The sequence below is a fragment of the Leptosomus discolor genome, chromosome 3 (assembly GCF_034619465.1).
Source record: "Leptosomus discolor isolate bLepDis1 chromosome 3, bLepDis1.hap2, whole genome shotgun sequence".
NCBI lineage: Eukaryota > Metazoa > Chordata > Aves > Leptosomiformes > Leptosomidae > Leptosomus > Leptosomus discolor.
In genome coordinates this window covers 51,356,679-51,379,723 of record NC_141393.1, presented here as the reverse complement: position 1 = coordinate 51,379,723, position 23,045 = coordinate 51,356,679, and the positions used below count along the sequence as shown (strand labels likewise).

Here is a 23,045-nt window from a genome sequence, read left to right as displayed (position 1 = left end):
TGGCAGAGTTCCTCTGCTGTGCAGGGAACACTGGCCCTGGGAGAGGGACCCCACGTTGGGCAGCCACTAGTGGCCCCCAGCCCTCTCTTTCCTCCTCCAAGAAACCACAACCACCAGCCCAGCAGCAGGGTCTAGCCCACAGTAAGCTGGCATGTGCTCTCCTCCCTGCCTGCAGCCAGTGCAGCCACACAGTGAGGAGTTAAACAAACAAGTCTGCTGCTGGAAAAAAAAACAAACTAGCACGAAGTTTTAATTAGTTATGTTAATGAGGCCCTTAAAGGCTAGCTCAGACTTCCAAGGAAGACTGGAGGTAGAAAAAAGCAAGCCACAGGGCCAGCATTTCTGAGGTATGTGCCCTGTGATGACTGCAAGTGCACGGCAAGGAGTGGGAGCATCGGACATCCCTGGGGACCAACCGCAGCCAGGCCAGACCCCAGTCCCCATGCACTAGCGCCTCTGGCCCTGCCTGGAGGGCAGGATCCAGGCAGGCTGCCCCACAATGGCCACCGACCTGTAGTGTGTACCAGAAGGTAAGCGTCAAGGAGCTGGTGGTTTCATTGACGGGGTAATGCCCAGGGATGCCAGTGCAGAACATGATCATGTTGACCAGGGCCAGGAAGCTCTGCCAGTGCTCCACCTGGTCCAGGAGGGCCCTGGGGAGCAGAGAGCACAGTCAGGGTGGCACCATCACTGCAAGCCTGGCTTTTCTGCCTCGACACATGTCACTGGGTGCAGAACAGGCCCTGGACAAAGCAGTATGTGGGGAACAGCAGGCTGTTCCAAGCTCACTCCCCGTCCTGGGGACTGTCCTCAGCACTCACCGGGAGTGGTTCTCCCCCAAGGCCACAGCGATGCGACAGATCCCGTGCGATGTCTCCATGTCCCCACTCTGGACCGCCTGACGCAGCTGCTCTTGGAGCCCCAGCACAGGGGGGATGAGCTTCAGGAGGGTGTTCACATACCTGCAAGCACAGCCTGAATCAGTGCTGGGCATCACATCACTGGCACCAGCTGCCATGGCATCCAACCCTCATGATGTTCTCCCAGGGGTCCTGCTCAGCTTTCCCTACTAGGAAGGCTGCTTTGTGCAATGGGACGCATCCAGGAGCCTTTAGCATTTACAGGGACTCCCCTCCCAGCCTGTGGCATTGGGACGAAGGCGAAATCCCTGAGTACTCCTGCAGCAGAGCCTCTACAATTGAAGAGAAGGGCTGAGCCAGTGGCCATCAATTCTGTGCAAATCCCCCACTGCATTACAGTGTGGGCACCCCCCAGCCAGCACTAACTTGTCACTGCCATGACCAGCTCTGACCACGCTGTGCCTGTGCACAGCAGTGTTGACGGGGACGAGTGGGAGAAGCGTGGCAAGGGCAGACCTGTGGGCTCTTTTCACCATGCTTGCAGCTCATGCTTCTCAGCTCCGCATGGAGGCAGCCAGAGCTGCTGGCGGGAAACTGCATGACTCTCCAGAACATCTAGTTTGTGCTCTCTGGCTGGAATGAAGCGGGCAGCCACCCTTGGCAACTCCTACTCAGGGAGGATGCTGGCCCTCTGGTATGTCCCCCTGGCTTCCCACCCTACCCGGCTGCTGCAGCCCAGCATGGCACAGCTCTCCCACATCACATCACACCACACACATCAGCCTCCCCTCCTCACTGCTGCCTGTAAGTGATAGTAACCAAGGCAACGAGAAGGAGGCAGCCAAGGTGAAACGCAGCCCAGGGCCCCTGGAGAGAGGCTGTGCTGGAGGCTGATGAGCAGCCTGCCATTTCCCTGCCCGCCGAGGTGTGTTATCCGGAGCTGCAGCTATTCCGTTCACTCCTCGCCTGCCCTGCTGCAGGCAGGTGCAGGGCCAAGGATGCTCAGAGCGGGAGGCACTCATGATTCCAGCTCTCCTGTGCCCACAGTGGGGAAGAGATGCGAGTGCTGACACCAGGACAGCCGCAAGGCCACCCAGTGCACCAGCTGCCCCATGCACCAGCAGCTCTTGCTATGGTTGATTTAGGAGAGAACAAAGCTGTTGGTGCCAACAGTGCAGGGAGACAGCCACGCTGGTGATGGCAGCTTCTAGGTCTGGGCCAGCACGAAAAGACAGAGGGAACAGGGTGTCTTCAGTCCCAGTGGCCACCCCAGCATCCTCTCTGTGTGCTGCTGCGGGGGCAACATCCCCTCACCCCTCTCCCCCCCCAAGAAATCACATGGCAAAGGGGATGGGTATTTTTGTGTAGACCATATTCAAGCCTCTGATGCCACGTGAGCAATGCATGTGGCAGCGTGGGAGCAATGTGATGATGGAGAATTTGGAAATTCAACAGCTTCTCTCCCTGGGAACTGATGCTGCAGTCAGGGTCAGCCCAAGGAAGCCAGGGCAGTGCCCGGACAAAAAGGCACAGGGGACCTTCTACTGCTTGAGTGTAGGGCAAAGCCATTCTTCCTCCACAGCACTGGGCTCGCATTATGCTGGAGATGTTTTCACAACTTTAGAAGTTTATGATAAGGATCCCGTTTCTGCTGGTTACCTCAAAATACTCACAGTGCAGATGCCTGCACCTGAGCTGGTCCTTTGGACTCCTTGCACAGCCAAACAGAGAAGACCACCTGGATTTGCTTCCATGCTGCAACTCATCTCATGTTAGTGAAGGCTTCTAGAAAACGTTGGGTGAACCACATCCTGAGCACCACCTTGCCCTGCTCACTACATATGCAGACATACAGGTCCACAACGAGGAGGGAGACTCCTCTTCTAGGCGAGTTGTTTTAACCAGTCACCCAAGTGCCACGGCCAAGCCATCTAGAGCTGAGCTGCTCTCCTCCACATCCAGGAGCACAGAGCCCCAGGCCACCACACCTGGACGGTGCTGCCTTCCAGCTCTGAGCAACCAGCTGGCGCTGTGGCCCTGACCGGGTGCAGGGCTTGCCCCAGGAGGCAGATACCGTGCCTGCCGGCCCTGCTGCCAGCCACCGCTTCCCACTCCCCAGCACACCAGCACCAGGCAGGAGAGGACAAGACCATCCCAGCCCAGGCAAGCCCCTGACCACCCAGGTGAGCAGCCTATCTCCAGCAGCTAAAAACCGGGAATGCCTGTGCAAGTGTATGTGAATGCGGCAGCCATACAGTGACGGTTCCCCATGCACTTTCCTCCGATGATTTTGTTAGCCCTCCTGAGCAAGATTTGCTACCCTGGTATTTAGCAGCTGAGCAAATTTTGCTTCCATGAGTTTGTCCTGTCCCTTCTCAAAGCCCAGTGAACTGCAGCATCCACAGCCCCCTCCGTGGGATCAGCACCTCCTTCTGCTCTTTCCACAACCTCCCCAAACCATGCCATGGTGTGGGGGACAATCTGCAGAGGGGAGATAAGGGCAGCTCATATGGGACAATCTCATCTTTCCTGATCTAAAATCTGAACCACGCCCTGATGAGAAAATACCAATGTTATTAAAAACCTGTTTCTAATTAAGCTTTTGGAAAACTCTTCTAGTGAAATTCCCTTTCAAGGATTCAGCACTAGGTGCCAAGACCATGAAGGGATGTGCTGGACACCAAGAAATCCTACCCTGACACCTGAGATCCTGCCAGCTCCACCACTGCAGCAACACCCTGCCGCTTTTCAGAGTCTGATGCCCATGCTCTGTCACTCCCACCACGGGCACGCACCACATGGAGGCCCCTCTCCCCACTTCGACACTATCTGTTGGGCTGCAGGAGTGTGGCCAAGAGCCACATGCCAGCTCTCCCCCCTGCAGCATGCACCACCAAGCTCTCTGACCCGCTTAACTGGGGGATAATCCTCAAACAAGATGAAAAATCCAGCCCAAGCCTTCTCTACAAATGAGATGCAACAATATCTCTGTTGCTGCCCTCCTGTGACTCACAAGCTTCCTGCTGGACCTTAGAGCACGCAGAGGTGCTCCAGCTGCAAGCTCTTGGCCAAGCCTCCAAGCTTCTTCTCAGGAATGCCACACTCTAAAAGAGGAGCAGCGTCCAGACTCCAGCAACGCCAGAGACACTCCTTCCTCTGGGTGCAAAGGGCTCCTACCTGCCTTGCAGGTAAGGAGATCAAATGCTTCGTGCCTACAAATCTCTGCTGCATCATCTCTAGTAACACCTCAGAGGCAGGAAAGCCACCCGCTGCTGCTCACAGGTGGGGAAATGAAAGCCATCAGCACAAGCAACTTACCCAAGAGTAAGGCAGCATCATGGCCAGGTGATTCTTGCCCATGAGGTCCCACCTGCCCTTCTCCACCTGGACACAGGTGGCAGCCATCTACTTGTGGGGTGAGAAGCTGCAGCATGAGGGATGCCTTGCAAGGTGGTGATCCCCTGGGAAGGTGACCCACTGCTACCTAACCCTCAGCAGCAGAAGCCAAGTTGACAAGCCACTGAGCCTTCTGCTAAAGGCAGAAGCACACCTGCACGATCGCCTCTGCAGCAACATCAAAGAAGCCAGCTGGGAAGGCACAAGGCGGAAAGACACAGGTCCATAACACTCAGGGGAACCCATGGGAAAGCAGGGAGCCTGGAGACCAACCCTCTCATGGAGCAATGCCCTACAAAGCTCTGGAAAGGAGCATGTCAGCAGCCCAGCACTGAGGATGCTCCAAGCCTGCAGCCAAGGGCAGTGGGGGAGCCAGTCCCCTACAGAAACAAAGGCAAGAGACTTCGGAGGAAAAGAATGGCTGAAAAGCAGCAGAGATCTCCCAGACTGTCAAGATAAGAGACAGAAAGGTCAGGAGACTCCCTGGGGGCTCAGGGAGGAGCTGGATCTGTGGCAGCTGAGCAACAAAGCTGGAGGGGCAGAACAGCCAGCACCAGGGGAAGCAGGAGGAGGGACTCAGGATGGAGGACACAACGAAGAAAGGGGAAGAGAGAGCCCACCGGGGCTGGGAAGCAGTAGCTCTGTGAGGTACCCCACTCCTGAAGCCATTCAAGATCTCAGCACCAAGCACAGTCCTGCTCCTCCCTGGAGCAGCCAACACCACACGCTGCCTGGCAGGGCATCCCTGTGACAATGCCACCGCTGTCCCCACACCCTGGGAGCCGGGGCTGCGCCAGGCTCACACACTGGGCAGCCTTTCAGGATGGCTGCCCACCCTGTCCTGGCCACTGCCTGCATGCCTATGGACAGGAGGGTGCTCTGCTGTGGTTGATGATGCCTCCAGGGAGAAGGATGGAGAGCAAGTGCTGGTGATGCTGTAAGGGAGCAGCCAGCGTGGCAGGACCTAACGGGTCCAGGAACTGCACAGCAGGGCCAGCACGGGAGCAGAGAGGAAACTTTGCTGTCAGCCACAATTCTCACCAAAATTCACTTTGAGAGCTCAATAGAAAGCTCGGGCTTTTAATGCAACTGAAGAACAGCGCCACAGGGCCAGGCTCTTGCACACAGGTGGGGAATCACAGCCAAGTAACTTCTGAGACTCAAGGGAAATGGAAAGGAGGTAGACAGAGTGCAACATTTTAGAATTGCAAGTCACCTTCTCTCACCTTCTCATTTTCTGCACCAATCCTGCTACAAGGGTTTGGGCTGGCCCCCAGCCTTTGCCAGGTACAAGGAAAAGCTGCTTGAGGTCATTTCCTGAATGCTAGCAAATGAGGCAACCCCTCCCTGCACCTGGCAACGCATCAAAATCCTGCTGGGTCCCTTTGTGCACTGGGACTTGTAGTCTCCAGGTGCAACCCCCTTGCCATCTAAGCGGACAGCCCCAGGCTGCCCCTGCCCTGAAGCCAAGGGGAGGACCAGGGCTCACAACTGCAGTGGCAGCAGCATCCGCACCACTGCAGAGGGTCGGAGCCCGCGTGATGCACAGCAATGCACAGTGGCAGTAGCTCAGCCCAGCCTTTAAGGAAACTCTCCTCTTTGGGGGAAGGTTGCTAAGCAGCCAGGAGGGGATGTGGCCACTGGAACCAGAAGAGATGTACTTTCCCTTCTCCGGGCATCACTCCTGAGAGCTGACAGCAGCTTAAGACAACCTGGACAAGCAGATGACCTTGGAATCCCGCAAGACAGCCCCGGCAGAATCTGCCCCAGACAAATCTGCCCCAGCCCCTGCTCCCAGCTCTGCTGCTTCAGAGGACACAAACAAAGGATGAGTCCTTGGCTGGCATGAGCTGTTGGAGCCAAGAGGAGGGAGGAGACCATCAGGTTGTGGTTTCTTTCTCCATCAAATCAGCTCCTTGACTGGACCAGCAGCATGAGGCAGAGGAGGGTCTCTGAACTCCCCCTGGCAGGAGCCGGGCAGTTGCTCCCTGGTCAAGTGATGTATAATCTGACACAAGGACCCAGAAGGACCCCTCATCTGCTTGAGAGTGGAGATAGGCTGCAGCTGCCCAAGACTACATGGTCCCCACAAGTCAATCATAATGCAAAGCCTTTCAGGACCAACCATGTGAAACCAGTAGCCTCCAACTGCTTTTAACATCTCCCACTTCCAAACCCTGTCATCACCACCTCCAGGGCTGATGGTAGCTAGAAAAAAAGCCTGAGGTTTTTCCTCCCCACCCCATTCCACCATTGATGCCCAGGAGCACCAGCTTGCAGCGCATAGGAAGGGCTGCCCTTACCTCTGGGCATCAGGCTGGGAAATGGCATTCACAACAGCCTCCACTGCTGTGTCGAAAAGCTCCGGGTCCTGCAGAGAGGTGAAAGCTGCCTGGATCAGGTTCTCGCAGTCCATCAGCGGGATCTCCAGCTGCACCCAGCTGGAGAAGCACTTCAACACCTTCTGCTTGATGAAACCTGGGGAGTCCTGCTGCTGCAGCAACTGCTCCAGCAAAGGGAAGACGGAGCCGCACTCCTGTGCCAGGACGCTGCGTACCTGGCCCTTGCGGTACTGTGGCAGGCGGCTGGTCTGAAACTCCTCGGGCAGCACTGTCAGCAGCTCCAGCAGTGCCAGGCACCGCGCTCGCCCATCCACGTTGGAGTCCTCTGCCTGGAACATGCGCACCATGTCTGCCACAGCACAGGGCCAAGCCTCTGGCATCATGCTGAGTGCCAGGGAGGCCAGCGCCACACACAGCCGTGTCAGCACAATCTTGGAGCCACTGGCAAAGCGGGTGATGTGGGTGAAGAGCTGTGACTTGAGGCTCTCATACTGGTCAGCTGGGATATCATTCCAGTAACGGGAGATTTTAATGTGGAGAGCACTGGCACCGAAATACTGGATCTCAGGCACCTTGTCCATGTGGAGAAGCAGCCAGCTGAAGTGCCATGCCTGGGGGGAGACCTGTGCCTGCATCAGCCATTTCTGAGCCAAGTTCTTGTTCTCGATGTTTGGGTCGTAATACAGCTGATGGAGAGCCTGGAAGAGAGAGGAAAGCATCCTAGAGCAACCGAGGAGCATCACCACAGCCAGTCCTGCCAGAAGAAGGCTCACTCGAATGGAGCCCACAGCCTGGGCTGCCCACCAGCTGCTGCCCTGCAAAGCCAGCCCCCCTCCTTGCATCAGCCTGTGTTAGTCGGCCTCCCTCCTTGGACTCTCGGCAAAGCGAGAGCGATCTAGCAGTGGGCAAAGATGTGCAAGGCATTCTTCCCCTCCTCCTCTCATGCTGCACTCTGGAAATTTCTTTTCTTTAGTCTCCCCCATCATTGCCTTCACTCATGCTGAACCCGCCTGCTTCCCTGCTGATGTGCTGTCACTGGGGTGGGTGTAGGACCCGTCTGCTGCATGAGGGCTGTAAGGGACAGGGCACACTGGCCCTCCTGCCTTCCACCTGCACTGGCTCTCAGAAAGCATGTGTGGCCTAAAGCTTGCATCCAGGAGCCCAAGGAATGCAAGAGCCACTGTAGATATCTTTCTCTGTCAGGTTGTACAGAACTCTGGAAACCCACAGTCACCAAATTAATCCCTCCACGGAGTTCCTTTGAAACCTGCCCAGTTACAGCTGAGCCAAGAGAGCTGGCATCTAACCCTACCTCTGACACCATCTCCTGCGACAGACTGGGGCTGCTCATTCCGTCTCTCTGTATGGAGAAGGGGAACACCACTTACCTGCTCCAACAGCTTTGGGAGATATAGTTACTGCTTTGCAGAGCTCAGATCCATGTGAACAGCCTCATGCAGGCTGCAAGGCTTTATTTACAGAGGAATATTATATAGATGTTAAGGCCAACATTAACTAGTTACTTATCGTGAGTGGGTGCAACTGGTAACCAGTGATGCCCTCATGGGCACATGGAGGGGGAGAATAACTACCCCTTGCCCGAACTCCATCTCCCAGTAGTGAGGTTTTCTGCCTGGCACAGCGCATTTCATTTCAAATTGCTGACTGCACACACCAGGACCAAGGAAAAGCAATGGCATTTGTCAGGCTATCAGGCACCCATCGCACCCCACCAGCAAATCAGAGGATGATTCCAGTCGGTGTAGAGGAGTTTCTGTGTCCCCATCCGGGCTCCAGGTCTCAAGTATCATCCTCCTCCCCCCTATAAAGCTCTATGAAATTCTTGTGTGGCTCTTGTACCCAGATGAGGATTTAAACCCTATTTTTAAGCATGCAGAGCTGGCAGACTGGGGCACAGGAACATGCTTCCCAAGCAAATGCTTGTGCCCCCCGCTGCTTCCCAACACAAGACCAAAGAGCAGGACAAAATGGCAGGAACCTTACAGAGACAGCATTGCCTGGGCTCTCATTTAAAACGCCTATGTTCAAGGCACTGTGGCAGGGGAAAATGAGGATAACCTCTTTGTAAGAAAGAAAGACGTTATGAAGTACATTGTAGGAGACTGAGCCAGCCAACACGGGCTGCAGAGAGACAAGCAGCTGTCCCACTAAAAGATGTAGCCTGACACAGAAAAGGTTAACGCTAGATAAGCAAGACACAGGGACAGAGAAAGCCGTCCCAACAGAACGGCCAAGGGGAGCTCATGAGTTATCAGCAGCTAGCTGAAACCTTGCCCTGTTCCCAGTTATCTCAGGATATTTTGCCCAAAGCATCACTCAGCTGCTAGGGCAGAGGTAAGCACTGTCATCCTCTCCAATCAAAGCAACAACTTACTTCGCTATCGAGCAGTAGCTGCAGATGCGCTAAAAGCTCAACCACTCCTGGGAGTAAGAACCTGGCTCCTACCCCTGCCCTTTTGCTAAGGTCTGAGTCATCCTGCAGGAAGACTTGAGCCGGATCTCCCAACTATCTCCTCCATTACCAGCTCAGTCTCTTACCTGCTCTCATTGGAGCTTGCTGCTTATTTTCTTTCAAAAAGAAATCTCACTTGAGATTCTGACAGTCAGTGGCAGCCCAGTCTCCCTTTCTCACTTACTGGGCACTGCCACAAGGTGCAAAGGCTGGCCATCCCCTCCACCTGCTCCCTAGCCCGGGACCCCTCCCCACCTCCTCCCAGCCTCGCTGTTTACACCCCCACACATTCCCTAACTAATTGATTTCTTCTATTTTGAATAGTCTTCCTGCTAACGCTTAGAAAATTGTGGGAAGAAAAAAATCCCTAAGCATCATATACAATGAAGCACAATGTGTACACATGCCCCAGGAGCCCTAACCTCTAACCCAGAATGAGCAAAGCACGGACCTCACTATGTGTGGAGGATGGACCTGGCCTCCAGCGCTGGGTTCCCAACCCACAAGCTTCCCAGCCACTGGCCTCCATTGGCTTCAGGGTTGCTGCTTCATGGTCTCGTGGTGGGCAGCTGCACAGGCAAAGCATGGCACTGTGCACACTCTGGGCACACCAAAGCAAGCCCCCTGAGCGACACATGTGCGGGGCGAATCTTACACAGCACCATGGGTGACGGGGAATGTGGCAGGGCAGCAGAGAGGAGGCTAGCATACACAGCCTGCCCGCTGGGGAGCAGCTGCAGGCTCATTCTCCACCTGGCTGGGGCTGCTCGCTAAAGTCTGATCCTGCCAACACCTCCAAGCAAGCAGACCCTGGTGCTTTCATGGGATCACCCAACTGAAGGGAGAGGAGTGAGTGACCAGGCACAGCTCAGCATGAGGGTGAGGTGCGAGAATCCTGCATGCAGCCCCAGCAGCAGAGACTCTGGCACTGTCTATGCCAAAAAAATGGCTGCTACATCATAACAACAGCAAAGAGGGAGCACTATCATAGACGGTCCCCTCAACACTCATGCTGGGGAGATGCCACTACCACTGCATTACACCAACAGTGTTGAGAAACCCCTCCCCAGGCAGGGTCGGCTTTCCAGCCGCATGGACAGCTTTCCCACCACCATGACCCCAGCACCACGCCTTCACCCCTCACACTCTGCCCTGCACACAGTGCCCACTGTCACCAGTGAGCTCTCCAGAGAGGCGTCCATCACCCAGCAACACCTCCCCAGAGCCCCGCTCCTCCTGCAGGGAACCTCTGGGGAGGCTTCCAGCAGGGGCCCCCAGGGATGTGTGCTGGACCGTCCACTGCTCAGCACCTCGGTAAGAGAGGGTGAGTGGCAAGATGACAAAATCTACCAACTACACTAAGTTATTCAGAAGATGGATACAAAGCTGACGCTGAAGAGTCATGATGCGAGCTGTTGGAAGACAGAATATTCTGGAAAAATATTCCAGGGCTGCTGGCTTTCTCACCCCCCTTCCCAAAGCACACTGCCTAGGAGGGGACAGGCCATGGCAGCTCCTGGCCAGAGCATGGCTGGTCCTGCCTGCGTGCAGGATGCCAGGTAGAGAGACAAGGCAGCACGTGCCCAAGGACTGCTAACAGTGCATCCCATCTGGTGCTCTACATGACACAGGAGAGCCTTCCAGAGGACCTCCAAGGATGAGCATCAATACCAGGGCCACCCTAGCCCAGCTCAAAGCAGCAGATGAAACCCCTGGGAGAAGACTAGGCTCTCTCCCTAGCCTACCACACACATCAGCAGAGTACCATCCTCTGCTGAGAGCATGGGACAGGAGGCTGCAAGACACTGTGCCCTGCAGAAGGGAACATGAACACCCAGCATGCTCCTGCCCAGCAAGGAAAGGCATTGTCCTCATTCCAGAGGCAGGCCCTGGCTGCTGTTGGACTTTGACATCACCATGCCAGACAGCACTCTCAGGCCTGTCAGGAAGCGCTGGAGATGACGAGGAGAATTCATTAGTGCCAGGAGGGAGAAGCAGAAGGCATGAAATCGGGCAGTGACTTCTAACAGGGAGGCTTTGTGCATTCTGATTTAAATGGGTGGCTGACATCAGACCTGCCTCCTCCGCAATTAGACCTGTAACATGAGAGCCGGTAAACAACCCAGCTGTCAGCTATGCCCTTTGGCCAGGGAAGATTTCTCCAACATCAGCTCTGCTTGGTTGAAAATAATTCAAGCTTGTTATGATGGCTCTTCCCTGCTCCAACAAACTGTGGCCAAAGCCTCAGTTAGGCTCTAGTCACTGAGGCGTCCTCAGCCCCTCAAGAGAGCCAGAAGTAAGCTGCCTTGGGGCAGGGCAGCTTGCCCAAAAGGCATGGGTCAGAGGTCCCACGTTTGTCACTTCAGGAGGTGGAGGGGGACCAGTCCAAGGAGAGTTACTGCCAAGCAAAGGCACCCGATCTTAGGTTGCACTCCAGGCACAAACTGGAGCACAGGAAGTTCTGCCTCAACAAGAGGAAAAACTTCTTTACATTAAGGGTGGCAGAGCACTGGAAGAGGCTGCCCAGGGAGGTTGTGGAGTCTCCTTCCCTGAAGATATTCAAAACCCACCTGGATGCAGTCCTGTGTAACCTGCTCTAGGTAAACTTGCTTTAGCAGAGGGGTTGGACTAGATGATCTTCCAACCCCTACCACTACGTGATTCTGTGAAAAGGAGCTGCTACAAGCCCAGAATCTCCGAGCCCTTACCCCTCAGAGCTTCTGCAGGCTGTCTCCCTGACTGCACCACACCAATATATTAACATCGGGTCCCCAGCAGAAAGATGTTGTGTCTGTGCCATTTGCAGGGTGACAAGAGGAGCCCCAGACACATGGCTCTGGCCCCACAGAGCAGGAGCGTGCTGCCTGATGTTCCCGGGGTGCTCCATAGGGAGATGGGTCCCCTTCAGGGGCCAGTCTACTTGAGCAAATGGAGTTACAGCCCTGACATCTGCATCCCCACAGGGGAAACAGCAAGCTGCAACACATACTCCTGTTCTGCTGCTTGCCCTGTGCCCATAGCCATGGTGTGCTGGGGGCAGCAATGGCCACGGCCCCTCAGCAGCCACCAGTCTTCTTCCAGCAGGATTCCCCAGGATGTCTCCCGCTGCAGTCTCTCGCTGTCCTTTCTAGCTGAACGCACTCACACCACCAGCGCTCCAGGCCTGCAACAGCACAGCCATTACCATGGCTCAGCCGAGCGAAGTGAACCTCATCCCTGCTTCCCCCAGCCCTGCAGCAGCCATCCTCCCCCTGCCACAGCGGGGCAGGCTGAGCAGCCAGCACCCCCAGGAAGGTGGCAGCTTGACAAAGCACCAAGGATAGCAAATGGATGTAAAATAAAGCCATGCGTGTGCTGCCAGGCACGCTGCTCCTGCTCAAGGCACCCACACAAGCCAGCAGTCTCAAAGAATGGGCTTTTCCCCCCCCCTCTCCTAATAAAAGGTGCTGCAACTTTGCAGTCCCTCTCTGAGCCCAGCTTGCCCACACCGAGTCCTTGGCTGTCCAGAAGGGGCTGCAGCCTAGAAGCAGCTCAGCAGCCTTGGCATTGCTCCCACTGCTTCACTGCCAGCAGCCCTTTGCAGAGAATGGCATGGTCCCCAGCAGGGATGGGGGCTGTAAGAGATGTGTGCACACTCAGTGGTGGTAGCCAGGGGCCTGCACAAGCAAAGGGTGAGCAGGACCAGAAAGGAACCCTGGGAGCGCAGAGCCCAGGAAGAGTTGCAAGGGTGACCCAAATACCCCTGCCCACCATCTCATGTTTCTACCCATCACTTCGATGAACGAGGTTGCAAGCATTTTGAGAGAGGAATCTCCACTGGCACCCAGGCAGCAATTGCACCCATTCCTGCTCCGTGAGATGTCGGAGCTGAGATGAGGCTCCAGTGATAGCCCTTGTAGGGTACTGCAGAGCCCTGGCAAACACAAGGTGCTACCCTCTCATCCCATCACCACCATGCCAGAGGAAAGAGCAAGGTGTTCAGCCAAGGATGGCTCTGTGTGGAATCTGCTTCTGCAGTGAAGATCTGCTTAAACACTAAACAAAGCGACCCCTCGCTTCCCTCAGTTTTGCAAGAATCGCCCCTCCTGAGGCCCCTAACTTACCAGCCCTGGCACGGCTGCCATGTCTTGGGTACATGGGCTGCCTCTAAGGAAGAGCTGGCCAAGCCACTGCCGGTGGTGCACCAGACAGGGGATGCCATTCCCTCACCCTGACCTATCCATAAGTCTCTTGATCAGGTTTCTGAAGACAGGAAATAACCTTTTTCTGAAGAAAGCAGATGCACTTGGGTTTCACCTCCCCATCCTCCTGGGTGGAAGGCAGCCCTGGCAGCTGCCACATCCCCAAGGCTCAGCATCTCCTAGGAGCAGTGATCAAAGCCACCCCCCTCCCATCACAGTAGGCTCCGGATGTCAGCTCCATGACACCCCGCCTACCCATCCTGCCGGAGAGACTCTGCGCATTCATCAGGCATCTCTAGAGAGGCACACGGCAATCTGGAAGGCCCGGAGATGCCAGACCACTAATGTGCTAGTGAAAAGATGACAGTGAATATTACAAACACCCCAGAAGATGAGAGGCAGGCCAAAGGAGGAAAGACCTGGAAGGAATCAGACAAAAAAAGAGGGCAAAAGCAGGCACTTGGGAAATTCACGGAGGAATGGCACTGCCTTCTTTCTTATTTCAAAAAGGTGGATACTGCTGGGGCAGATTCAACTGCACTGAAAACAGGTAAAGAGGGCTTCACATTCTTCTTTTCCTATCCAACACCGCAATGTTAGGTGCTACCACCCATGACCTGAGGGACAACAAAACCGCAAGGCACAGGTCCTGCTTGTGCACTGCTCCTCTGAGACGGACACAGCCAGCAGGCACCAAACATCTGCAATCCATCTTCATTGGAGCAGGGCTCATACTGCAGCAGGAGTGTCACCTCCCCAGGGCAGCGCTGCCCCATCACCAGGCTGTCAGTCACACCAGGGACAGCCCCTGGGCAAGCAAAAGCATATGCAGGTCACGGACCAGATTGCACCATTTAGGCACGGGGAGGACGAGCATCCTCACAGCCTGAAGCCCTTGGCTTGCCCAGCCTTCCTTTCCCTCCGACCCCTCTAACTGCAGCAGCACAGCCCCACTCAGAAGCAGGTGCAGGGGAAGCAGAGGCAGGTCCACACAGCATGGCCACGCCAGCCTGCTCTAGCTGTGCCAAAGCCAGAGCAGCATGTAGGTCAGGCTCAGAAGAAAACAAAAAGCAGTTGAGCAGCCTTCAGCTGGGACTGGGGGATGCTGACACAGTAACTGTACTGCAACAGCTCAGCCCCAGCATGGCCCCACTCTTTCCCTGTGTCATGGGAGAGCTCCCTATGGAAAAACAGAGCAAAAAAACACAGGGAGCAACTTTCAGATGGCTCCCAAAGTGCAGCACCTGAACCTGACACCTCCTCAGGAACAGAAGCAGCTGCCTGCCTGCTGCCCATGGGCTTTCGGACCTACTGGCTGGCAAACGGCAATGTGGGCGCAGCCTACAGCATCCACACTCTCCCACCTCCCTGCAACCACTGGTCACAGCTGGAGGGATCTAACCATCTCTCTCCGGCACAGGTCATGCTGGATAAACACAGCAATGATCCTCTTCAGCTATACCGGCACCCAGAGCCCTACAAAACTGCAAAGGCATTTGCCCAGCCCACCGCATAATAAACAGTGGAGGTACAGAAGGGTCTTCCAGGGACATGAATCCTCTCCATGAAAACCATCAGAAGAGTATGATGGACGCAGTCTCACCAGAGACTTCCCTGGCTACAACTGCCACACATGATAACTTCCACTGCTGGTGACCTAGAGAGGTTTCGACCCTCTGACATAAGAGATAACCAGCTGCTTATGCTATTCCTAACCCCAGCATTTATCACTAGCTGACTCAGAGTGGAGTTAAACCCCAACTTTAATCATTCGGTGTTATTAATAGAGCCATGCACCAAACCTGGCAGGCAGAAGAGCCAAGGCCAGTAGAAGCATCATTTATCTGCCAGCATCATCTCTGACAAAGCAGCTCTACCCACCTGCATCCCACAAGCCCATCCCCCAGCAAAGCCCACCTTCCCTTCACTTTGTACCAGAAACACCCCACAGCCCTCCCTTGAAAAGACAAACACAGGAGGGCTACAAGTGATGAACCTCTGAGTTTTTTCCTGATCCCACCCCACATTTCTTCCCCAGAGCAGGGACCATGCTGCTGCCCCCAGCCAACAGCTCAAAGCCCCACACCGCGGTCCACAGCCACACCTTCAGAGGACACCACCAAGATGGCAAAGCCTGTGGAGACTGGGAGAAGCCAGGCAGGCTGGGGGAGGGGAGCTGAAGCATCCTAGAGGGCATCTTTGCCTCCTCCCAGGCGGCAGGAGACTAAATCCAGAGCAGTGTGGCAAGGGCGAGCTGCCTCTTGGCACAGCCCCACCTTGCCCAGCCAGTGCCGGGTGCCCCCCGCCCTGCCACTGCCCACCCTTCCTGGGTAAGTGTGTACTTCATTGTTGGTGCAAACAAAGGAGTGGTTTGTGTCTGCTGAAGAGAAAGGAAGTCAGAGGCAAAATCATCCAGCAGCCCTGGATATATGCAGATTAAGCTGCAGAAGGTTGCATTAATGTCATATTTTCCAGACATCAGTTAATCCCCTCAGCCGTGCTCTGTCTCCATCTCCCTGGCAGAGGTGGGCTGTGTCTCACCTGTGGCCACAAAGGCAACTGGTGCCCAGTTACAAACCTGACATCCCTGACCCGACACCTCCCATAAGGCTGGGCAAGCTGCTGGGGAGGGATAGGTCTGAAACACAAGCCATGTGCCCGCCAGCACACCTGTGGGCATCACATTGGCAAAGAGCTCAGCCTATTCTGATTGAGGAAAAATGAGGACACTGGGATTCCTACTAGCTGTCTGGGGACCAAGCTATGTATCGACAGGCTGTCGGTCTCCAAGTGGATGTCTGGCTACAGTGTTGAGCGGAAGGGAGAAGCACTCTCTTGCTGCTTGCCCTTCAGGAATACATCCTCTGCTGCCCTGCCCCCATCACCTCCAAGATGGCCCAAGGGAAGGTTTCTACTCAGCTGCCTCCCTGGTGCTGGCTGGGGTGCCCTGCTTGGTCTCCACGATGAACCCCAGGTCATGCAGGGACTGCTCAGGACTCTTCCCAGCAGCAGTGTGATGCCAGCAAGCCTTGGTTTGCTGTGGCCATTCCCTGGATCCCAGGTTTCATCAATCACAACCTCACTCCTCTTTCCCTGCAGCTGCTTAGGAGGACCTCGAGCAACAGCAAAAGCAAGGGAGCTGGATTCCAGGTTTAGAAAGGCATTGCTGGACCATCCGCTCTCCAAAGGCTTTTCACAACCGTAATTCCCAACAATTCCCAGCACCTGACGAAAGTCCCTTCCCTGCATGACGGAGACACTGATAATGTCGGGCTTCACGTAGATGCCGCTCGTTCCAGCAGCCAGGCCTAGACCCGCAGGCTCTCCCTGCCCGGCGCTGCAGCACGGCGACCCCAGAGGACGCCCGTCGGAGACACAACTCTTCCCTTCTGCTCCTATTTCTGCCACACCATTTTCCCTCCTCGGGCTGTCCCGGCGGACAGGAGCCGGCGGCTCCACCTCCCGCGCCGAGCACCGGACGCCCCTGGGCGCGCAGACGGGTCCCCGCCACCCCCGCTGCGGGCAGGGCGGGCAGGGCAGCGGGGATGCCGCCCCGCCGCCTTCCCCGGGCTTGGCACCACCGAGCAGGTGCCCCCGCCCCGAGCCGCTGCCCCCGCACCCCCGCGGCAGCATCAGCACCTCGCAGCCGCGTCCCCCCGCCCCGCCAACGCCGCGAGTGGGCTGGGCGGGCTCGAGGCGGCTAGCTCACCTTCTCCACGTTCTCCACGGTGAAGTCGAGGCCCTGCGGCGGCGCCTCCGCCCTCCGCTCCATGACTGCGGCGGCGCTCAGGAGGCGGCGGCGGCGGGCGGGCGACAGCGGCGGCGCACGGGCAGCCGCATCGCGGCGGGACCCGCCTCCCCGCCCCGACGAGGGCGGCGGCACCGGGGCGGGGCGGCGCGGCTCGGCTCGGCTCGGCTTGGCTCGGCCTGGCGCGGCGGGCAGCGGTGGTCGGGCCGGGGGCGCCCGAGGGACGGGCCGCGGGCGCCCGAGGGACGCGACGAGCAGCACCCCCTCGCCCCACTGCCCCGCAGGCGCGGCCGGGCAGCCCGGGACCTGCCGCAGCGCCGCGCCGCACGCCGGGAGCGGTAGTCCCGGCCCACGCGCGCCCCCTGCCGGACGTCGGCAGCGGGCACCGAGCGCCGCCCCGGCTCCCCGCGCGTGGTGCGGGCAGTGCCGGCGGGAGCACCGCTCAGCACCTTCCGCTGCCAGCCCACGGGTGTCAACCGCGCCGGGCGCCCCCCCCCCCTCACCCCCTCATCACGGGCACACGCACGGGTTGGACACGCAGCCCATCGCTTTATTGCTACAGGAAAAGGTGACTGTACAAAAATAGAGTTTATCCCTCAAATTTTACAAATAATAGAAAAAGGGGGCTGGGGGCACGGGGCGCCGGGGCCGGGGCGCTGCCGAGGGTTTCACAGCAGCGCCGGGGTTAAATTACACCCGGCCCCCGGGGACCCAAAGTCATAAATAGGAGCTGCCGCTCGAGAACAATAAATAAATAATTTAGAGTAATAAATAGTTTAGTGCCACAGCACCGCGGGAGCAGCGGGGGGACCCTGCCACCCCCCGGGAACTGGGCAGGGGTCCCAGTGGGTGCCTGTATCCCACCATCCCTGTGGAGCACCAGGGGCTGCTGCCAGCCACAGGTGCAAGTCCCCCACCCCATGCTGGTGCCGTTTCACCCTGCTGCACCCGTGTCCTCAGGGACACCCCCTCCCTGCAGGACAGCTCTGGCCACAGCCAGTCCCCGGCTGCCTGAGGAGACAGGGAGGTTTTGCCCCCTTTCTGTTCCCCTCTGAAGCTTGGGGTGATGCTTTGCCACAGCCCTAAAGCAGGCGTGTGGGAGCACCAGTCCCGGCAGGGTGCAGGCGAGCTGGGTGCTGCTGTACCCTCTCTGGCTCCTCTCACAGGGCTGAGCCACAGTGCATCCATGCAGGACACCACGTAGTTGGCGGCACTAGCTGCTTGGCACTGAGTGGGAGGGGGCTCAGCCAGCCACCCCACCCCCCCCATCACGCCTCCATCTTGCTTTAGTCCCTTGTGGTCACACAAAACTGGTGGCACCAGCCTCTGCCAGACCCTTTCTCTGAGCGCTGGTGCCACTGTGTGTGGCAAGCAGGAGTCTGCCAGCGTGCATCGAGCTGGGGCAGAGACAGCAGCCCCCTCCTCAGCCGATGCAGCTGCACTCGGCTGCTGAGAGCTTCTCCACTGTCTGCCATGTGTTCTGCACGTCCATGAAGGAGACAGCCTCATAGCGAGTGGGCCGGCAGCAGGGGTGGCTGAGGACCCGCTCCTGCGGCCCTGGGGAAATGAGCTGCTGCCGCAGCAGGCTGCCCAGCGTCAGGTCGTAATTGCTGCGTGTCCGGTGGCAGGACCCACTGCAGTACTTGAATAGCACAATCTCGTCCGAGTTGAAGCCCAGGCCCAGGTCGCGTACCTTTACCATCAGGTTGCGGATGTGGCAGTTACGCCCACGGGCCCCCCGTGAGGATTTCTGCCTCTCCTTGACTTTTCTGGGGCCCACCGGTGAGCGCTCAGCACGAAGCAGCAGGTCCTCCACCAGCTCCACAGCACCTGTGCCACCTGTCATGTTGTCCCCTGCATGCGGAGAACATGGCACCATCAGACTCCATCCCGCATCCTGCACCCACCACCCTCCTCAAGCCTGCTGAGCCTGCCTGTCCCCCACTGTGACCTGCAGACCCCTCCTGACCACCCACCACGGCACTGGCTGGGTGCCTGCAGGCTGGTGGGGGGGGTGGGTGCCCAGCCAAATGTCTTCTCATCCCCAGGGCTCTGCCACCAACCCCAGCATGAAGCATGGGGCCCCATGTGTTCAGCCCCCCCCAACAGTGGCTCCCAACCCGCCCATGCCCAACACTCAGGGCTACCATGCCCAGGCTGGGGGTCCTGCCCCAACACACACCATACAGCTGGCTCCAGGCAGTGGCGAGTGGTACCTCCACACCACCTTCCACAGCTGGGCTGGCGGTGGCCATGCCCTGCAGCGTGGGGGCCACATCCAGCGTCTTGTTGCAGTGCAGTGTTCGCAGGGTGCCTGTGGCCAGCCCAGCCAGCAGCAAGAGGACGGCGAGGAGCCCCCACAATGTCCCCTCCTGCAACAAAGCACAGCACAGTGGGGTGAGCCCCAACCAGGGTCCCCACACCAGCAACAAGGCTCCATGAGCTGGGGAAGGGAACGTGTGGTCCTGGCCACTGCGGCCAGCCAGGCCTAGGCTCACCTTGGGCAGCAGGTGCATGGCAGGTCCTGCAGGTCTTGGCTCTGGTGGCCCCACTCGCTGCTCCATGCTGGCTGCAAGTGCAGAGGTGGGGGTCAGCACCCACACAGAGGGGATGGGGTGGGCATTGAGCTCCCTGGAAGAGCTGGCACACCTCTCCCCTGCCCCTGCCAAGCATGCCATCCCCTCCCTCACCCACAGCACCCTGCAACACCTCCTGCACCCCATGCATGACCCCTTCCATCCCCTGTCCCCTTCCTGCATAGCCAGGCACCCTTGCCACGCCACATACCGCTTACAAGAGATTTGGCAGCTGGGGTGGCCCAGCCTTTGCCCAGCACCTCTTCTCAGAGGGATGCAGCCACTTCCTCGTGTGAGCGGCCCAGAATGCCAGGCTGGGGCATGAGGCAGCAGCTGGGGCTGGGAGCACTGCAGGGGGGGGCCCTTTCCCATGGCCCTTCCCTGGGAATGTTTTTCTTGCTCACGGTGGGAGCCTGACCTTGGAAACTCCAAATCCATTAGTGCAAGGTCCTCGGGTGCAGCCACCCCCTGGCCCCGCTTTGGCTCCCCAGCCCGCTGCCTGCACTGAACTGGGACACACAGCCCCAGAGCAGCCCGGATGAGTGGGGCCGCAAGGGGCAGGATGGACAGGCAGGTCCCGTGGGGACACAGTGGGGCGCAGGGCACCACGCTGGGCTTGCTGTAGTCATTCACCCCACACCACTGCCCAGTGTAAGCTGCCCTGACACATACAGGGCAATTCGGTCCCTGCTGTGCAAGGTCCCAGTGGAGTAGCGAGCACAGTCTCAGGGGAGTGATGTTCCCTGGGAGGTGCAAGGGCAACTCCCAGTCTGCAGCCACATGTTGCACCTCTTTCCCCAGCTCCCCTGGGGTGCAGGAAGGCCCTGTGGCCCAGTGTCCCAAGCTAGGATCCCCCAGAGGTAGCTCCCAAGGGGGCTTGAACCTTCCTTGGCCTGTCTGCTGCATCCCCTGTCTCTGGGAATAGGACTGTCTCCTTGGGGCTCTGTGGCATCCCATAGCGGGGAGTTCCCTCATCCCCCTCGACACCCTGGCATGTCCCAGGTGCTTCCATAGCAAAGCCGGGACGGGACATGCCAAGGAGAATCCTCCTGGCCAAAAAGTGAAGGGACACAGCTGAGCACCGCTGGGACAAGGAGACAAAATCAGTTCCCCCAGTCCCCCTCCAGCATCTCAGGGGATGGTCCCCGAGTCCCGTTTGCCACATCTGATGCCACCCTGCACTGGCCACACCGTGGCAAAGGGCTGTGATGGGCACTGCCAGGCCCATGTGCCTCCTCCGGGGGGCCGTGGGCCAGGCAGGATGCGTCCCCGGGGCAGGCAGGGCTGGCACCGGGTCCCTCTACCACGCCAGCCGCCGCAGCCTGGCCAAGCACAGCCCACGCAGCATGTCGCTCCCGTGGCGGCCCGTGGCCCTGCGCCAACCGCTGCCGCCAGGTCACGGTTTTCCCAGGCTGGCACCCCCAGCGAGGCCAGGCGACGGTCCCCGCGCCCCGCTGGGAGGGGACGGTCTCCCCGCTCCCGTGGCCGGCCGCCCCGCCGCGGCCCCTCGGCCCCAGCTTCCCGGCGGGACGGGACGGGACAGGACGGGATGGGACGGAGCAGCCGGTGCAGTTCAGGCTTCTCCCGTTCGGCGGCAGCACAGCCCCGGGACCTGCGGCGGGAGCGCTGCCGGCGGGGCGCCGGGTGAGGGCAGTCTCCCTTCGCCCCCGGGAGCCCCGGAGCCGGGACTACGGACGTGCCCCGCCAGCGCCTCCGCTAACGCGGAGCCTCGTCCCCGGGGGCAGCTCCCCGAGAGTGCAGGACCGCAGCCCACGCTGGCCCCACACTCCCGCTCGGCCCCTGCTTTTCCCAAGTGCGGGCAGGGCTGAGCCAAGCTCCTGGGCACCCCGTGGGGGTGACAGACCTGCACCCTCCACGCCAGACCCCCCAGCTCCCATACGGGTGGGATCTGGCTGGGGCCTGCCCCTACCACGGTTCCAAGAGCCCAGCTGGACCATTAACAGGCACAGGACCCCTTTCCAGTGTCAGGATCAGCCCCATCCATGCGAGGACTCGGCCGACACCCCTGCCACATGTGTCCCCCAACTGGGGACTGAGCAGCAGCGTGCTGGGGTAATCCCTGTGCAGATCACCCCACACTCACCCGTGCAGAGCCCCGGCGAGAGCCCCGCTGCCCGCGCTGTGCACAGGGCGTGAGGGAGCGGGTGCCCCGTGGGCTGCACCAGGCCCCCGGGGAGGCAGGAGCCACTCCCGAAGCGCATCCACGCAGGGCCAGCGGGTGTTCCACCTCCGGGGTGAGGGTCGTGGCTCACGGAGTAGCCGCTTTTGGCAGGGGGCTCTGCTGGGGCCTCGCTCATCACTGCTCGCCGTGCCAGACCTGCAGCCGCGGGTCCTGTCTGGCAGCGCGGGGGGATGCCCAGAGACCCCCACAGGCACCTGAAGGCACCGGTGGAGCCGGCGGAGGCACGGCATCCCACGGCGCTGCCCCCGGCAGGAGGAGTGACAGAGGGTCAGAAATCAACCCCACATGTGACGCGGAGCTGGCACCCGCCCCGCAAAGCCGTGGGAGGCCGGAGTCGGACACGTGGGGCACACGGGCGAGACCAAACTCTGCCCCAGCTCGGGGAAAGCAGAGCTGGGGAGCGCCGGGCAGTGCCGGCGCGGGCAGCGCCAGTCCAGGGATCTCCCCCACCCACCCACCGCCCAGGCAGCCGGGGCACAGACCTGCCCGACGTGCCCAAAGCGCTGGGGCAGAAGCCCAGGAAAGAGGCGGGTGAGACCGTCCCCGTGCCTCCCGGGCATCCGCAACGGGGTCCCGCCTTTCCCCGCCCGGGCATGGAACCCCGTCCCCGCCGCGGCCCCGAGCGCTTCCCGCCGCCGGGCCGGGCTCGGCACCCCGGGAGCCGCCCTGCGGGGACCTGCCCGGGGGTGGCCCGAACCCCTTCGCCACCCCACGGGTATTGCGGGGGGGGCGGGCGGCGAAGAGCCCCCCCCTCCCCCCGTCCCACCCGCAGCCCCGATACGAGCCGCCGCCGAGGGCCGGCGACACCGGCAGGCTGGAGGGGACGCTGCCGCCCGCCGTCCCGGTCCGCACTCACCGTGCCCGCGGCGGGGACCATCCCCCGGGCCGCCGCCGCACCGCATCGCCTCCGCTCCCCGCCGCCCCCCGCCGCCCGCTGCCGCCGTGCCGGGGCGGGGCGCGGGCGGGGGCCGGCGCTGCTCCGTGGGCACTAGCACCGGCTCCCGCCGCTGCTCCCGGTGCCGCTCCCGCTGCGCGTCGGGGTGCGGGTCCCCGTCCCGGTGCGCCTGGGGGTGCGGTGCCGGTGCCGCCGCCGCCGCCGGGCGGGCGCGCAGTGCGGGACAGCGGCAGCTCCATCCTGCTCCCGCCGCCGCCGCCGGTGTCAAATTCCAGCCGCCGTCACCTGACCGGCGGGGCGGGCACCGGCACCAGCACCGGGACCCCCATGCGCACCGGCACCAGGATCCCGACCGGCGCCGCAGCGGCACC

The 23,045-nt window shown here is 59.5% G+C and overlaps 2 protein-coding genes across 3 annotated transcripts in view; both read right to left on the bottom strand.

The window, feature by feature from the left end:
• Positions 1-17,024, bottom strand: part of IPO13 (importin 13) — a 32,114-nt gene extending 15,090 nt beyond the window's left edge. For both annotated transcript variants that reach the window (XM_086462315.1, XM_086462316.1), the window contains exons 1-4: positions 16,962-17,024; positions 6,560-7,296; positions 822-962; positions 512-653 (exon numbers count right to left, since the gene is read on the bottom strand). In XM_086462315.1, the coding sequence (XP_086318441.1) occupies positions 512-653; positions 822-962; positions 6,560-7,296; positions 16,962-17,024 (1,083 nt within the window). The remainder of the gene's footprint in view (positions 1-511; positions 654-821; positions 963-6,559; positions 7,297-16,961) is intronic.
• A 1,399-nt stretch (positions 17,025-18,423) lies between these two features.
• Positions 18,424-22,681, bottom strand: ARTN (artemin). Its single transcript, XM_086463408.1, has 4 exons — positions 22,636-22,681; positions 19,499-19,569; positions 19,183-19,372; positions 18,424-18,854 (listed from the first exon to the last, which is right to left on the bottom strand). The coding sequence occupies exons 1-4, from the start codon at positions 22,679-22,681 to the stop codon at positions 18,424-18,426; spliced, it is 738 nt and encodes a 245-aa protein (XP_086319534.1).
• Between the last annotated feature and the right edge of the window lie 364 nt (positions 22,682-23,045).

Bases quoted from the DNA above. Each gene is read 5' to 3' on its own strand.
- ARTN (XM_086463408.1), bottom strand. From the start codon at position 22,681: ATGCGGTGCGGCGGCGGCCCGGGGGATGGTCCCCGCCGCGGGCACG. The intron at 19,570-22,635 runs GTGAGTGCGGAC...CTGCACTTGCAG, and splicing joins TGGTCCCCGCCGCGGGCACG to CCAGCATGGAGCAGCGAGTG. The intron at 18,855-19,182 runs GTGTGTGTTGGG...CTCCGCATGCAG, and splicing joins TGCCTGGAGCCAGCTGTATG to GGGACAACATGACAGGTGGC.